This window comes from Lathamus discolor, chromosome 16, assembly GCF_037157495.1.
Source record: "Lathamus discolor isolate bLatDis1 chromosome 16, bLatDis1.hap1, whole genome shotgun sequence".
Taxonomy (NCBI): domain Eukaryota; kingdom Metazoa; phylum Chordata; class Aves; order Psittaciformes; family Psittacidae; genus Lathamus; species Lathamus discolor.
The window spans coordinates 3,505,778-3,521,594 of NC_088899.1; the positions used below are offsets into that span (position 1 = coordinate 3,505,778).

General features: G+C 45.2%; 1 protein-coding gene across 10 annotated transcripts in view; it reads right to left on the minus strand.

Moving 5' to 3' along the window:
• Positions 1 to 15,817, minus strand: part of CLCN6 (chloride voltage-gated channel 6) — a 68,875-nt gene that overhangs the window by 47,712 nt on the left and 5,346 nt on the right. For 9 of the 10 annotated variants that reach the window (XR_010616356.1, XR_010616357.1, XR_010616358.1 and 6 more), the window contains exons 9-22: positions 15,758 to 15,816; positions 14,995 to 15,127; positions 13,966 to 14,079; positions 13,536 to 13,702; positions 12,539 to 12,665; positions 12,038 to 12,164; positions 11,544 to 11,697; positions 11,278 to 11,437; positions 11,026 to 11,132; positions 10,234 to 10,420; positions 9,457 to 9,614; positions 8,189 to 8,345; positions 7,636 to 7,743; positions 6,848 to 6,973 (exon numbers count right to left, since the gene is read on the minus strand). Coding sequence is in view for 2 of the 10 variants with exons in the window: in XM_065696710.1 (XP_065552782.1) it covers positions 6,848 to 6,973; positions 7,636 to 7,743; positions 8,189 to 8,345; positions 9,457 to 9,614; positions 10,234 to 10,420; positions 11,026 to 11,132; positions 11,278 to 11,437; positions 11,544 to 11,697; positions 12,038 to 12,164; positions 12,539 to 12,665; positions 13,536 to 13,702; positions 13,966 to 14,079; positions 14,995 to 15,127; positions 15,758 to 15,816 (1,884 nt within the window). In the remaining 8 variants the exon portion in view is untranslated. Of the gene's footprint in view, positions 1 to 1,463; positions 5,545 to 6,847; positions 6,974 to 7,635; positions 7,744 to 8,188; positions 8,346 to 9,456; positions 9,615 to 10,233; positions 10,421 to 11,025; positions 11,133 to 11,277; positions 11,438 to 11,543; positions 11,698 to 12,037; positions 12,165 to 12,538; positions 12,666 to 13,535; positions 13,703 to 13,965; positions 14,080 to 14,994; positions 15,128 to 15,757; position 15,817 lie in introns of those variants that run through there. The other variant, XM_065696709.1, reaches the window with a different exon arrangement.

Genomic DNA, 15,817 nt, shown 5'->3' on the forward strand with positions numbered 1-15,817 from the left:
GTGTCCCAGTGATCCTAGCAGCAACTCTTTACAGACAGTAGCAGACTGGCCCCATGCCTGAAGACAAGAGATTACCTGCACTATGGTCACAGCTCAGAATGTAGCACAAAGCCTGTGACAACTCTGCTGTGTTGGGAACAGCCTCTCCACGAGTCTCTCACCTGCTTACCCAGAGGTACAGTTCCCATTAAGCAGTCAGAACCCAGTTGTCCAACAGCTGTCTCAATTTTCACACCGAAGAAGGAAGAACCCAGAGGCATTGCTGAGAGACAAAGAAAGTGGGATCTTTTCTGGTGCTTTTTTCCACACCTTTGAGGTGTGAAATATCTTGAAACAAAACAAGAACATTTCTTGCAGCAGATGTCCCTGTGCTCTCAGGCCTGATATGGTGGGAATTGGGAAGAAGCAAAGCAAAAGTAAAAATCCATGTCTAAAGTCGGCCACCACACAGAGATATTCTCTATTATAAGCATCAAGAAGCTGCTAGGGGAGTCAGCAAGGGTGAGGATGGTCCTGTCTTTGTGCCATGAGTTCTTCACCACAGTATTGTCTTCTGTGTTCATCTATTCCAACTGGCATATATGGATTCCAGTCTCCTGCTCCTAGATGCTTAAGAGTCACTCAATACATGGCCCACACAACAACTCAGGCTTTTATTTCTATAGGTTGGAATCAGCCTGGACAAAGGGACATTCTGCTTAAGAAAAAGTGATCTCAGTGTCTAAACCTTACAAACTATGTGGAACTCGCTGCCATCTCATTCCAGCTCTGAACAAGCTTTTTCTGTACAGTGCATTTGAAAAGCTCCAGCAGATGCTGAAGGGGCTGAGTGTGTCCCATTGCTGCTGCAAAGCGCTTCAGCACCCTGGACAAGAAGAGCAGCAGCTTCCTCCTTTCAACTTGCACATCAGCACAGCCATCCTCTGTTCTTCCTGCATGATACACACCTGTATGGGTATGCACATAGGCTAAAGGAGGCAGCTTGTATCCTCCCACCAAAGCAAAGCAAAACTGGAAAGAAATCTCATCAAATAACACTAAATTCTTCTGCTAGAGACACAGTTTACAGGAATGGGGATCATGACACATGGTTGGATTTAATGAGTCTATAAATCTTGGTAGAAAGGGGTTTTAATCCAAATATTAATGTATTACGCAGCTTTTCTAGTAACCAGCCATGAAAAATGCAAGGCAAACCACCACTTACAAGTTTTGGATTTCTCAGGTAAGAAAATCAGCAGTTGCTGCACAATCCAGCACAGTTCAACTCCTCATCAAACATTTGTTATTCCCTCCTTTGAAACAAGCTGTTATGAGAGAACATGGGACTGGAGTGGTCACAACCTAAAGGATTACACTAATTCCTACCTCCACCCAGCCTCAGAGCACCTTCTGCACAAGCTGTTAGATCCAGAAAGCTCATAAATCGCAATTACTCGTCATCCTCAAATGATGTTCTTGGATATTGCCATGTTCTACTAGTTTTATTAGAATGAAGGGCAAAAATAAAACACTGCTAGAAACATCAAAAGGCCTTGAAAGTGCTGAAGGAGACACACAAATGTTTTACTCTCAGACATGTTATGGTTACATGAATACTTCCCAAGTGCCATAGTTCAAATAAAAATATATTCATACAAATTTAAAAAAAATACCATTTATATACACCAAGGAATTAGCTTACATCATTTCATAACAAAAAACAGTGCAAAAAACAACCCCAAAACCAAATGGAAAGGTAAGTTGCTACCATTGGAATGGCTCACAGTAAGTCAACAGGTCAAAACCGCATCAGTTAACACTGCACAGGAAACCATGAGGCAGCAGAGAATGCCCCATACTATCCCCTAACTTCTGCCATCAGTACTAATCCAGTTATTCGTACTATTCCTTTAGTGTTGCTCTGAGTAAAAGGTTACAGGCACCTAACATTAGAAGTTTCTTGTACATCACTAAGCAACCAGAGCCAGGGTAGAAGCAGTGAATGTGCTGTAAGAAAGGAACTAAGAGAGCAAAGTGTGAGAATAAGACTGATTCAACAGGAGCCACTTTGCATCGGTCCTTAGCAGAAGGGAAATGCTGCACCTCCAAACATTAGATGAACTTGTAATTCCCTTTCTGCAAGGTACAGAACAGTGACTGCACACTCAGTTTTGCCTTTAAAGCAACTGACAAGGTCACCCACCACCCTCATTTAAAACTTCTTTAGGGAAGGAATGAACAGGGTGTGCTTTCCAGCTGGAACATTTGGGTAAGATAGATGCACAGAGAAGACAGTGCTGACAGCAGGCTGAAAGCAAGTGGCCTTCTCCTGGGGAAGTGCAGCTGGTGCTCAGACAAACCTTGACAAGGCCTTTCAGCCTGTCTTGTCTGGATTGCCTGACTCCAGGCCTCGGTAGTGATGACAAGACATCCCAGGAAAATATACTACTGCAGTTTGTGTACAGAAATAAAACAGGACATGACCAGCCCAAGGCAAACCACCTAAGGAGCCCTATTGATGTTCATGAAGAGAAGGAATCTTCCATGCACAATCACTCATCATGAGCAAGAGGAAAGAGATCTGTCACTGAGAGACACAGGGCATTCTGAACATGTGGATTTAGCAACCTTATAGTGCCCAAGCACATTAGTGTGAGCTGAAAACCCATCAAAACAGGAGTTCTGTGATTTGTAACTGCCCATGAGCACAAATCCTTCGAATGAAACGTAGGTTAACAGAAGCATATTTCAAACCTACAGCCCAGCTTCAGGGAGTACTAAAGGATGCTGGAAGTCTCTTGGGATAGCTCAGTGAAAGACCAGAACTCAGGGAACATTAGTAAATCAGGAAATCATCAGCAGAGACTATCTGGAGAGAACAAACATCCTTACTCTACTTACAGGGAAAGAACTTGCAAGCCAAGAAAGAGCAGTAGCTGATGCCAACTGATCTGCTGTAAGGAACATGCCCCACCTGGGCTAAGGAGCCCAGGCTGAAGGCACAAGATGGATACTGGCTGTAGGAAAACACCTTCACTTTACTTGTGGAAGCTGAAGAGCTTGCATGTCTTCTTTGAAATAGAGCTAGGATATTCACAAGCCTGCAAAGCTATTTCAGTGGGGGAGACAAGAGCTGTTGCTGCAAGTTCTACAGCAGGAAAGGGAAAAGAACAAACATTCCTTGCTCTTAGGTAGGTTGCTTCCCAAGCAGCCCTCTTCAGTGGCCATAGTTAACAAAGGGTCCTCGGACACACACAGCTTCCTCTGCCACAACTGCCACTGCATGTACCACAGCTCACTTCCCTTGGCGGAAAGGGTATAAATCCATTCTTGAAAACAAAGATGTGCCCTTCATCTCCTAATAGAGCAACAGGTTTAAGACAACACCAAGTGGAAAAAAGGCCTCCAGAATCAATACAGAGGAATAAAAAAATCAGAATCTAAGTGCTAACAAACAGCTTTGCTAAAACCAAACTTTCCAGCTAAGTCATGCACTGCATAAGGACAAATTCTACACTAAAACTTGGCCCCAGGAACAACTTTAAAACCAAGTTTTCTCTCATCTGCTGGCCAAAATTCAAGAGTTTCTCATGATTCAGCTGTCTTCACTGCAAGCACGGCCACAGAATACATCTACCAACCATCCAAACTGCAAAGACTCCATGAACATCTAAGAGTGCCAGAGACTTCAAGAGCTCTACCTCAAGACCTGGTGACCTGAGAACAAAACCTCCTCACAAGCCTATCTGTAGCAGGGTTCAGCAGGCAACAGCTAGCAGAGCACTGCCTTGGAACAATCAGCTTCCACAAAGTCAGTCAATGAGGCTGTTTTAACAGATTTAGTGTTTTGATACCTGTAGGAAAAGAGCTCAACTTCAGGCTTAGTCAGGAAAAACTTCACTACAGATGAGTTTCTGAATTCAGAGAATACAATAGTGTCTGATTTTCTTCTGCCACAGCTCTCATCTATGGCAGACAACAGGTTAACTGGAGTGTTCAGAGGCTGTGTAGAAGCTTTTCTGGGATATTCCCCATGATACTTGGCCCAGTCTCCTGGCTGAGAGAATGCTCTGTGCTTTATCAAGCCAATCAGCTCTGCAGCCCCTGGAGGCACAGTACTGGCTTCCCACTGAGGGTTATCTCCATGCAAAACTAAGGAGGGCAGGTGCCTGCTGGAACAATACAGGTGCTGGCCAGGATGGTACCTGCTAAAGCACTGAACTGGCTGCAACTGGCTTCTAAGTGCTGATTTTACCCTTCTAGATACGTGGCTGTTGCTATTGCAAGCATTATCCCAAGCATTTTTAGAGCACAGACAGCCCCACTCACCACCCTGCAGCAAATCCTGCCTGTTAGTCACCAGCACCAAGTATCCCTCCTGTACGGCAGCTTTAAATTATACTGGCTCTCGTCTCAACAGAGATAATTCAACCAAGCCCAGAGACAGGGCAACAGTTCTGTTAGCCTCCAGAAAGCAACACTTCATCATGCTCTGAAGATGTAGGTCTCTAACCCTAGCTGGAAAGGTGTCCCAGGCTCTAATCGTTGCATCAATACAAGGACAAAGTGCCTACAAATGCTAAGAAATGCAGGAGTGTCGGGTTAGTGACAAAGTAAGTGCCATAAAGTGCCTTAGAAGAGTCTCTTACAGGGAGATAACAATAGCTAAGAGAGAAAGAGATATCCCTTCTCTGAGATGCTCTGCAAATGTATTAGATATTTATAATCTCAAACAGTAACTGGAATTGAACTGAACTCCTGATTTGCTGAGCTGCTCTCAAAAGCCAGCTGCTGTCAAAAACAACACAGCAGAGACACTTCCCTATGAAAGAAGGAGAGAAATTAGGAACAAATGAAGCTAGAGTGGAAAAGATGGACAACTGGGAACACCTGCAAAAAGGTGTACGTCCAGAGCTGGATTTTATAATACTGCTTCTGAGGAAAGGCATCCTCCAGAGCAGCTATTTGATAACTGCAAACTTCAGTATCTCCTCTCTCAGCCCTGACAGTGACTCCCTTCTCACACAAATAAGGCAACAGTTGCAGGAACAAGGAAGGAAGAGGAAAAACAACTCATACAGGAAGACAGGGAAAAGGTGCTGAAGTTTCCTGCATAGGACACAGTGGAGATAGGTGATTCTTTTTCCAACCCTTCAAAAAAACCCCCCAAAAAACAAAATAGCAGAACATACAGTGCCTGGACAGTTGATGAAAGGAGATAACTGGGGCACAGGAAAAGAAAAAAACCTGGATCAAAAGTGGTCAAACCAAGTGCCTGAGACCAACCAACAGCTCTGGGCCCAGGCAGCTCCTCTAATTCTCTGGCTAGCAAGGTGTTTTCCAGTTCCCCAGGCTTGATATGCATGTGAGAAGCCAAACGGCAAGTCTTGGGCCTTGAGGGGTCCAAGCGGAATGCGAGCGCGTGTGCAGGCTTGGAAGAGGGAGGTAGCCACCGACAGTGGGGCAGGGTGGGCAGGGGCATCAAATGCTCTGATAGTGTTGTCTCAGTCTTGCCTGCAGAAATTCGTGGGTCAGGTTGTGCCGAGTGATTATCCCAACAATCTTAAAAGAGGAAGAAAGAGAGGAAAAAAGTCAGTATCACAGGTGTGTCACTAAGAGACGCGCATGGTAGAGCTGTTGTTCTTTCTAACCCCCAAAAAGAGGGAACGTGCAAGCAGATCCTCACTGATGCTGAGTTAGAGTGGGTTCAAGTTCAAATCTTGCCAAAACAACACCCCCCTCTGCCAGCACTTGTCTACAGGCAAGATACTGCTTTAACTACACCTAAACAGACAGCTTAACTGCTGCTACGGTGTCTGGACACAGCACTAGTTACCCCCGCATAGGAAGGGGGTTTGACAGCATAGAGATGTAACCAAATCCTTTGGAAAGTGGGAACTGTAATTGGAAATAACACAGCTTTCTTATGGCTTCATAGTAGAGACATTTCAGATATCCCACATGACATGACTGCAGACAGCTCTTATCAGATACATTTTAGGAAGCTCTAAAGACCACAACAGAGACTTGGTAAAGGCTAGCTAAGTGGTGACTGCACACTGGCCATCACCAGCCAGCAGGTCACAAAAGGGACCCTCTCCCCAGACTGGGGAAACAGTCAAGCCAGGTGTTTCAGCTGATGAAACACCTTAGTGATTTTACACATTGAAAGAGTTCACAATTAGGCTGCTCTCTAGCACTGCAACAGCATCTTATGCTAAACATGGAATGAGTCAACATCTCTTGTATTCAACCAACAGGCTCTGCGGATTAGCTATTGGCAACCCCAAGAGGCAGAAAAGACACTGCTGTCTCATACAGACACACCAGTTCAGGTCTAAAGTAGTTTCTCACTGTTTATAGGAAGTTGCTGACACCTACTGACCGTTCCTGAGCATTGTAGATGGCAAAGACAAGTGAATCAAGAACAACCCATTCAACAACTCCTTTGTTCTGCTGCTCCCATGAGTAGGAACACAATGCAAGTTTCCTTCTAGCAGAAAAACCTCCTGCCCCAATGTGAAGGAAATTCTGCTTTTGGCCTTGAATAAACCTGACAAAAGAGGAAGCCAAATGAGTGGCCTCTGATGAGCTCAAGGCCTCTCAATAGGTACAAGACAGTAAAAGCTTCCACATGCTGCCAGCCTGAGACTGTGTGTAGAAAGCAGGAAGCATGGACACAAACAGGGTAACAGACACACAGTAATCAAGAATGCTTAAGGGCCTTAAGATCATCACATTCTGATCTCTTTAAAGCATTTCTGTTTGATGTTAAGAGATCTTAACTCTCCCAAAGGTGGAAGACATTGCATAAACCACAGTGGCTTCCTTGCTTTGCCAAGAGAAAACAAAGATCAGGACTTACCTCTCCAACTGCGTTCACAACCGGTAGATGTCTGAGTCCCATCGTCCTAAACAGGTTGAAGACTTGTGACACATGGGTATTTGGAGAGACAGCAAAGGGTGATGGGTTCATGTATGGGGTAACATCCTGAGAGAGAAAAACAATTATGTCACTTACAAGAGGCATTTTCACTATCTCTAGGAATAACTAACAAGCAATTCCTACAAGTCTTCCAACGCACTGATCTCTGGGCAGGGTGCCAGACTGGGGGCATCTTCCATTTCTCCACAAATACCAAATTATTTCAGGAACATGAGTTTTTCATAGTTCATTTGAACACTGTAACCAATGATCTTAAGAGCCCAGTGCTGTAGAAAGCCTCTGAGCAGGATAAATGCAGGCCCATGAAAATAAGAATGTATACTAAAAAAGCACTTTGGCTTACACAGCAACCTTCCCATCACAAAGTCAATGACAGGCCTGCCATTGTCTGAGCTGCCAGCACATGGAGCTACAAACAGCAGCAGTTTGCCTGTCCAACCTCACTTAGGCAGAAGTATAAACTAGAAGGAAGTTAACCTAGACAGGCAACATCTCATTCTGAAACTTAAGCACCTGTGTGTGACGTTTCCTCAGAGCAGGTATGAGGACTGACTTGCAGACAAAGCTGACTGAATGTATGAGAAGTACAGGATGTTGGTCACTGCACCCAAGGGTGGACTTAAATGTGCTCTCAGCCTTTTTTAAAGGCTTGGGACAGCCCTAAACACCTGTTAGGAAACACCGTCACGCTGCAGTGCATCTCTTACCACTATCATGCGAGGGTTCAGCAATGTGAGGTCCAAGTCATGGATATCTGGATAACGGGGATAATCCTCTGACATCTCTGCATGGGACAGACGAGGCTGACTTGCACTCTGCATTTAAAACAAATTCCACTGAGCTGATGTGTCACCATCCCACACAGTACATGGGCTGCAAGCAGCACAGCAAAAGATGCCTCCCAGTTGCTCACCCAGATCCCCCCACGCCCACACATACATCTGCAGAGGTACTCAGAGCAGCTCATCTCAGAATGTCCTCTGACAGGACTGCACCTTTATGCCACAAATGGGCCTGTTTATTTCTTAAACAGTAGCTGTCCTCTTTTCCTGGGACACTTAAACAGAAATTCAAGTCTCTCTATTCTAGAGCTGCCGGAAGAATTTACATTACATGTCTGCAGCTTTTAACACACAGATGCATTCCTTAAAGTGTAAAAATAGGTAAATTCTTTTTTGCAGCCCATAAATATTGTTCCCAACCTTCACAGCTGGGAGGGTAGGGATGTCTCTGCTACAGTTTCTGATTAGGAAGACTCACCGACTGGCTCTCAGAGTAACAAACCCCCCTGACAAGGAGCGTGACCAGCTGTGAGCGCAAGATCAAGCCATGGAAGGTCAAAGGTCTGAAGCGTTCCTCCATGGTCCATTCCTCACTGGGAGACTGGTCAGGGTACAGGTTGGGGTAAGGAGTGTATCTGTGGCAGATTTAACACTGCATGTTACAAGATGCATGAACTTAAGGAGAGACATATACCCCCGCCTCCAAAACAACAGCTATTTCAGCTCTTTGCAACCTTCTCCTGAACATTTCTGGGACTCTTACTAGTGACAAGCAAGCCTTTTCTCCATGAAACAAAATAGTAGAGAGGGATCAAGAGCCATTATCATCAGCAGAGTGTGACAACAGCAGCAGGATAGAGTCTCACAACTCTCAAATTCAAATCACTTGCTACTAAAGCAATTTCCAGTGCCAAAATATTCAGATTCTAATAAAAGCTGAAGCATTGGGGAAAACATCAGGGTCAAGACCCTACTCATAACAATTACTATCACTAGGTGATTAACTGATTCACTGGACTGGGCTTCTGCTTGGAAGTAACTGCAACACAAGCCTGGTGACACAGCCCAGTTACAGGAAAGTGGTATCAACATTACAGCACTAGGTCATTAACTCCTCTCTTGGGAAAAGCGAGCTTTGTAGAGCCCTCAGTTCTCTGCAGACAAGAGGCCATGGATTTCTACAGGCAAGATGTTTCCCCAGGAAATGTTTCCACACAGGTGTTTGAAGAGAATTTAAGTTAACAGGTTGGACACCACCATCAAGTCATTAAGACTCAGTCACAAGTGTGAGCCCCAGTACTGCCTGATGAGACCTGACAAGTCCGTTCTCCTAAAACACAAAATCATAGAATGGTTTGGGTTGGAAGCGACCTTCAAAGCTCCCCCAGTCCAACCCCCCTGCAATGAGCTGGGAAATCTTCATCTAGATCAGTTGCCCAGAACCACATCCAGCCTGGCCTGGAATATCTCCAGAGATGGTGCATCCACCGCCTCTCTGGGCAACTTGTGCCAGGCTTTTACTACTCTCACAGTAAAGACTTTTTTTCCTCAAATCCAGCCTGAACGTCCCTGTTTTAGTTTAAAACCATCATCCCTTATCCTATCACAACAAGCCCTGCTAAAAAGTCTTTCCCCATGGACACTAGCACTGTTTGATATATGGAATGACAGGGACTGTAAGAAGCATCACATCTCAACACATGGAAACAGCCTGTTCCCATACGCCTGTGCCTACCACGATCTCACCTTCTCTCTAGCATCTGCTGCAGCAGATCCTCCTTTTCTGGTGGCTCCTCCGTGACTATGTGCTCATCACACATATTACGCAACTCACTCGAGGGGTAGGACTTCATGGACTGGCTGCGCTTGCGCTGCTCTCCGGCTCGGGTGAGGATGCTGGATTTCTGCACACAGCAAACCATTTGCAGGTACAAAGCAGGTCAACAATTATCCAAGAGCAACTATGAACTATCTGATCATAGCTGTATGACACCAGGTAAGGTGTTCCCTAGTGCTGCTGCAGTACTTGTGAGAATAGCTAACAGGACTGTACTCTCCTTGGACACAGAAACTGAAATTTAGGAACTCAGGCACCCTTTTTTGCTAGGGCATGAGCATGCCATAAGCATGTTCATTATTCATTCTGACCTTAAACTTTTAAATTTCCCAAGCGACTAAAGCATCTGTCCTGCTATTCCTTCTACAAAGAGGAGAAGCATTTAGGCACCTACTACTGACCTCAGTGGTGGATTCAGTACTTCAAGTAGCAAATCCAAGCTTTTTCCATGTCTATCCTAAACAGGTAAGTCTTAACTTTTGCCTCTAGGAATGCAGCTCACTTCTACCTTTACCATGACAGGGACAATGGAATGAAACCAAGTCCTTGAAAATTTTGTATTGCAGTAGGTGCTTATCTGTGACCTGAATTCTGCACTGACAAAGGCCTAGATAACAAAAGAAAGGGCCTTCCACCTGCAAAACAAACTTCTTCACCCTTCAACTCATTAAACAACTTCTTTTTACCTTGAATTTGATGTTATTACTTATCAGCTGATTTCCCTTCATGAACTCCCTCTCGTTGCCCCGGTTCTCAGTCACTACAGGGAAGGCATGATGGACAGTTGTGCGCAGGATGCTGACAAGGGACTGTATCCTGGTATGTGGGTAGACATAGGTCAAGTTGGGTTCCATGATGTCACTGGCTCGTAGTCTGCAGGAAAAGAAATTCAAGATTATTGCATGTATCATGTCAGTGACAAAAGGCTGGTAATGGACAAACAAGGAAACAAACTAGTGCCAAAATGAGATCCTAAAGGATTCTGCTGCAGTACACTTCTGCCAGCCCCTTGTACCTGTGTGCTCATCTTTACTGTGTTACTAGCAGTGCTGGCACAAGTGATCTGATTTTTAACAGTGCACCAATGATGCACTATAGGCAAGGAAAAAGGTTCCAACTTATGACATAGAAAGTGTTTAAACACTACTGGGAAACAACAACAGTTGGGAAGATGGAATTCTGCAAGAAGGAAAGTCCAGTGGAACACTTTCAGAGATCATGCTGAACCTCATGGATCTACTCCTTAGATCTCCACCCATCCACCCCTCCTCAGAAACGGCTCCAGATCCTCTTTCCTGCCACAGGCCCAATGCACAACTCCCAACTCCTCTCACAGCAGTCCTCCTCACAGCTGCTCCTCTCAGAGCAGCCAGGTTTTTTGGAGATGAAGCACCACCCCCCTGCATTACAGCATTCCTTTGAGTAAGAACCCTACCACAAACTCTAACCCACTGCCCTGCCAAGAGGGGCAGCCTTACTTATCCATTTCCACCTCGGTTTCCCACTCCAGCAGAGGCACTCCTCGCAAGTTCACATGGATGTCATAGATGCCTTTGTTGAAAAAGTCTCCTGTCCATTTGGCTACCTGCAGAGCAAACACAAGGTCTACTGAGTTGTTTCTCCAAGGACAAGACTCCTTTCCTTATCACAGCCCTTGAAGGAACAGAGACTCAGGGCTAGTGCATGTTCAAGCAACCTGCAAGAAGCCAGAGCTAAGACCCTGCACTCACCATGAGAGTGATCATTATGGGGAGCCCATAGGTGATCTCGTTGGTGGATTCAATTAGGATGACAGTCAGACTGATTGTCATGCGGACCACTCCTCCCAGGAATGCTGCTGCCCCAATCAGTGCAAAAGTTCCCGAGTAGATGTGATCCAGGCCAATGTAGCTAGAGCAAAACACAAAGCCTGGAGATTAGAACACCCTGAGATCTCAGTGTGTGCCTGCAGCACATCTCTCTCTCTTACACACACACACACACACACTCAATGCACCTTTTGAGGAGGTTGGCGACCAGGCGTCCGAAGGCAGCCCCACAAAGCAGTGATGGCACAAAAAGACCACTGGGCACAGAGATCCCATATGTCCAACAGGAGAGTGAGAAATAGAGAAGGAAGAACAAGGACAGTGTGACTGGGCTGAAAGTACCTGCAACACAAGAAGAATCATGACTAAAGGGGCACAGGTCTGCCAGACAGAGACAGTAGTATTGCACCATCCACCCTTCAGCTCACACCAGGCTCATCTCACAACACCTACTTCATCTCCCAATCCAAACACACATGAAGAAAATGAGTAAGTGGAAAAGAGAGGAAAAACAAGCCTTTCTTCCCATGGAGGAGACTTTCACCTATTGTGTTAGCAGTCCCCTAAAGCCACGAAGGCCTGAAGGTGCTCTGAGCCTTGTGGTTCTTATGAATCTTGTTTCAAGCAAAATGAAGATCTGAAGCCTAAGCATAGGATGGGACACTGTTTCTTAGCTACTCACCATCCTGGTGGAAGAGCTGCAAGATAGCTGACTCCTGAGGGTTAAAGAAGAGTGTGGCCATGTCATTGTAGGTTTCATTTGGGCAGAAAAAGGTTTTAATGCTTGAATTCACATCCTCTGACATACCCTAATGCAGGACACAAAAGACCATGAACAGTTAGAATCCACCCTCTCCTGTATTAGCCTTTGGGCAGAATGGAAGTAATTCTGCTGTATAGGGCTGTCAGCTCCTGCTTTGGAAAGCTCAGGCTGAACATCAGTAACAGAGATGGGGCCTGAAGAATCAGTGGGATCCCCAAATCACAGCCTGAGCTGCTTTGCCAAAGTCCAAAAGCACAAAGGGTAGTTTTCATGACTACCCTAAGGTCCTGCAACTCTCCACAGGCTTTCACTGAAGTTCTGTTACGTAATGCATGCTGCCAAAAGCTCATTATGTACCTGTGCTTGTCTGGAGGATGAACAAGATGATATTGATGCATAATCTTCATATAAATGCCTTACCTGCAGGTTCAGAGTGTCATTGCCACTGTGACCAGTGGAAGACATCTGCCGGCATTCCCCCAGAACCATGGAGGCTATAAAGACCACAACTGTGGTAGTCAATGACACCAGCAGGCTCTCCAAGACTCTGCAAATACACAATAGAAAGCATACACTTGAAGCGACAGTCAGCCCTGTAACCAAGTCCCAGCCCTGCACATGACTTTGGTTAAGCTGCAAGAAGCAGCAGTCAGCTCAGCTGAACATCAGAAGCAGAGGACTCCGCAAGTCAAGCTGAATCATGACTTGGTTGCCAGGGATATTGTTAGCTCCCTTTTTTAATTGCCTGCCCCAAAAAGGAGCTATTTCTGCCCAGAGAACACATAGCAGTCACGTATTAAAAAGCCATGGGGAAGGGTTCAGTGATGAGGCTGTTCACATGGAAACAATGGTCTGTAGATCCTTACAGGGTAGAAGGCTAGACAGGACTGGACAGGTTGATGCATCATCTCACAATCACTTTCCTAACTGCTCACATATGCTTCTGGGGCTTGGGGTTTTTTTTCCAAACCTGAACTTCTTATTTAAGAATTGTCTGAGCAAAACCAGCTATTTTCCACAACGACATGGCAACTCCTTCTAAATAGCACAGATATTAGCTCAGTTGTAGATTTAAACAATTAATGGCATCATCCATTCCTTCCACATCTGTCTGGTCAAGACATAAAAAATACTGCATGGAGAAAAAGCTGTTTTGTTCAGCTATAGCCTTTATAATAAAGGCCTCCCTTCACAGCCCTTGTAAGGGGAGTTGCAGCTCTCTCTGTACCACCAGAGTAATTACAAAAGTGCACAGGGACTATAACATCTGGTTTCTGATGTTCACTTTTAAGTTCTATGGAGTTTTGTGACTTCAAAATGAATAGGTCTGGGATTTCCTCCAACCCCACTCACGGGGTATTCTAGATTCTGAACACAGATGAGAGATTCCTGCAACAACTCAAGAGAGCACAAATACCTGACCAGCTTTGGCTTGGGATGCACGTTCCGCATGCGGTACTTGGCAAGTCTCTTGTTCAGGCAGTTGAAGGTGGCGCCGAGAAGGCCTCCTACAATCCCCATCAGAATGAAGAAGCCCAAGTCCACAGCTGTCCAGAGGTGGCATTTCTTATCAGACTCGGAGCACTACGTGCAGAAAAGGATTAAAAAAAGCATTACAGTATTTGCTGCAATTTTCTACCAACACTTCTGTCTCCACAACAGGAGATTCAGCAGCTATGACCATAGGGGAACAATTCTGTCATAGGTTATCAATCTATCGCAGCTAAATGTCAACTGCCCATCAATGAAATAGAAGCATGTATCAAAAAACCCCTAGCCCAAATAACAGAAACACTGAACTGACAAAAGTCTGGAGGGGTATGGGAAATAACAGCACTAAGTCTTACCTTAAACTCCCCAAAGTTCAACAGCCCAGGGAGCTGGAAAGACCCCCAACTTCCAAACTGAATCCCAGAGCGGAAAAAGTTCAGGGTGAAGGTGGCAGCCATGGAACAGAAAAGCTGAGATAGTATAAAAAAGAAAAGAAGAAAAGATTCCCAGAATTAAGACTGGCATGGTCAGCTCTTCCTTGAGACTTATGGCTGGGGAAGGGTACCTCAGAGCCTTCTCAGGCTTTAGGAAAATAATACACTGAGGTTTAACACCCATCCCCCTGGTGCAAAAGAGAGCAGGGCTAGAACGGATGGACTACTATAACCATATGATTTGGTTTCCTGCACAAGGAGTTAGGAATTTTACCTAGTAATTCTTGCAGCAAAAGCTCTCTTTAGTCAAATATGTTAATTTGCAGTTGCTAATCAATTACAAACATCAATTAACACAGCATGTCTGGAGTTGGAATTGAGCTCTTCAGTGGCTCTGAGAGTGTTGCTTTCTTGGCAAATCCCCTCATTCCTTCTACCCCTGCTGAGAAAGGGTATTTGAATCCCAGCAACAAGATGTTTGGTGTAATGCCAAACGCATCCTGAAATCCAATATATTTTTTAATACACTGTCAAATTCATAAAAGTAGGCAAGAGAAATCTGCAACCTGAAGGCGTGAGGTATTGCTGCAATACAGTTCCCCAATGCAGAGAAAAACAGAAAGAATTCCAGCACCTGCCTACTCTGTCTGCTCCCAAAGGATGGGATGGCCAAGAGCCCAGGCACAACAGCCTTTTCTCCCAGGTACACTACATGTGCTGCCCACAGAGCTGTCCCATTGTTCCAAACTCACCTAGTATCATAGTAACAGACTTATCTCTGCTCTTGATCTATAGTAATTCTGGAGCACTGATAGAGCAGGCAATCTTTCTCCTGCCATGACAGCTCAGGGGGAAGACAGGATAATCTGAACACTCTCACAGACAAGACCTCTCCCAAATGTCTAGCTCAAGGAAAAGACACACAGAAGGAGAGAGAGAGTCATTACTCACCACTTTCCATGTAAGTCCCTGGTTCCAGAACGAAGAACCTTCTTCCAGGCTGAAAAGAGTGCCCCCAATTGGTGCTCCAAAGGCAGCAGCAACTCCTGCAGCAGCTCCAGCAGATACAAAATCCCTTTTATCCCTGAAATGAAGAGGAAAATGGTCCCAGTTTAGCACAGTAGAGCTCTGGAGGTGCTTAGGTTCTGCAAAGTAAGAGACCATTCCCATTTATGGATATATCCCAGGGATACAGACGTGACAGCTGGGAGAAGTGCTAGCCATGGCAGTAAAACTTATTCAGAAAGCTGGTGCAGCATCATGCTTTCTCTACAGCATCAACAAAGAGCAAAACTCTGGCATTACACATATGCCCCATATATAAGGAACCATTCCAAACTATGAAACTCCAGCACCACTTGAAAGAATGACAGAGGGAAGGGCAAGATTTTGGTCTGTCAGGTAAATGAGCCTTCTCTGTGGTACATCTTGGCCATAATGGGTGAGTAACTGAGCTTGTTCCCAACAATGAAGCCAGTTAACCATTCAGGTTAAAGGCTTTGAGTAGAGGTTTGCTGTGTAGTAAAGAACACCAGTGAACATGGAGACAGAGCAGAGCAGCACAGAAGAGTCAAGTCCTGGTGTAGTCTTGCTGCAGAATGAAACTGCAGGACACTAGAGAGACTGAAACTACTACTGACTGATTCATCCCTTCTCCCAAGGAAGTCTGCTCACTCATCCTCCTGTCCCCTCCTCCACATCCTGGGTACAGTACCTGTCACTGCGGAAATAGGGAAAGTTAAACTGGATCTTCCTCAAAGAGATGCTCTGGAAC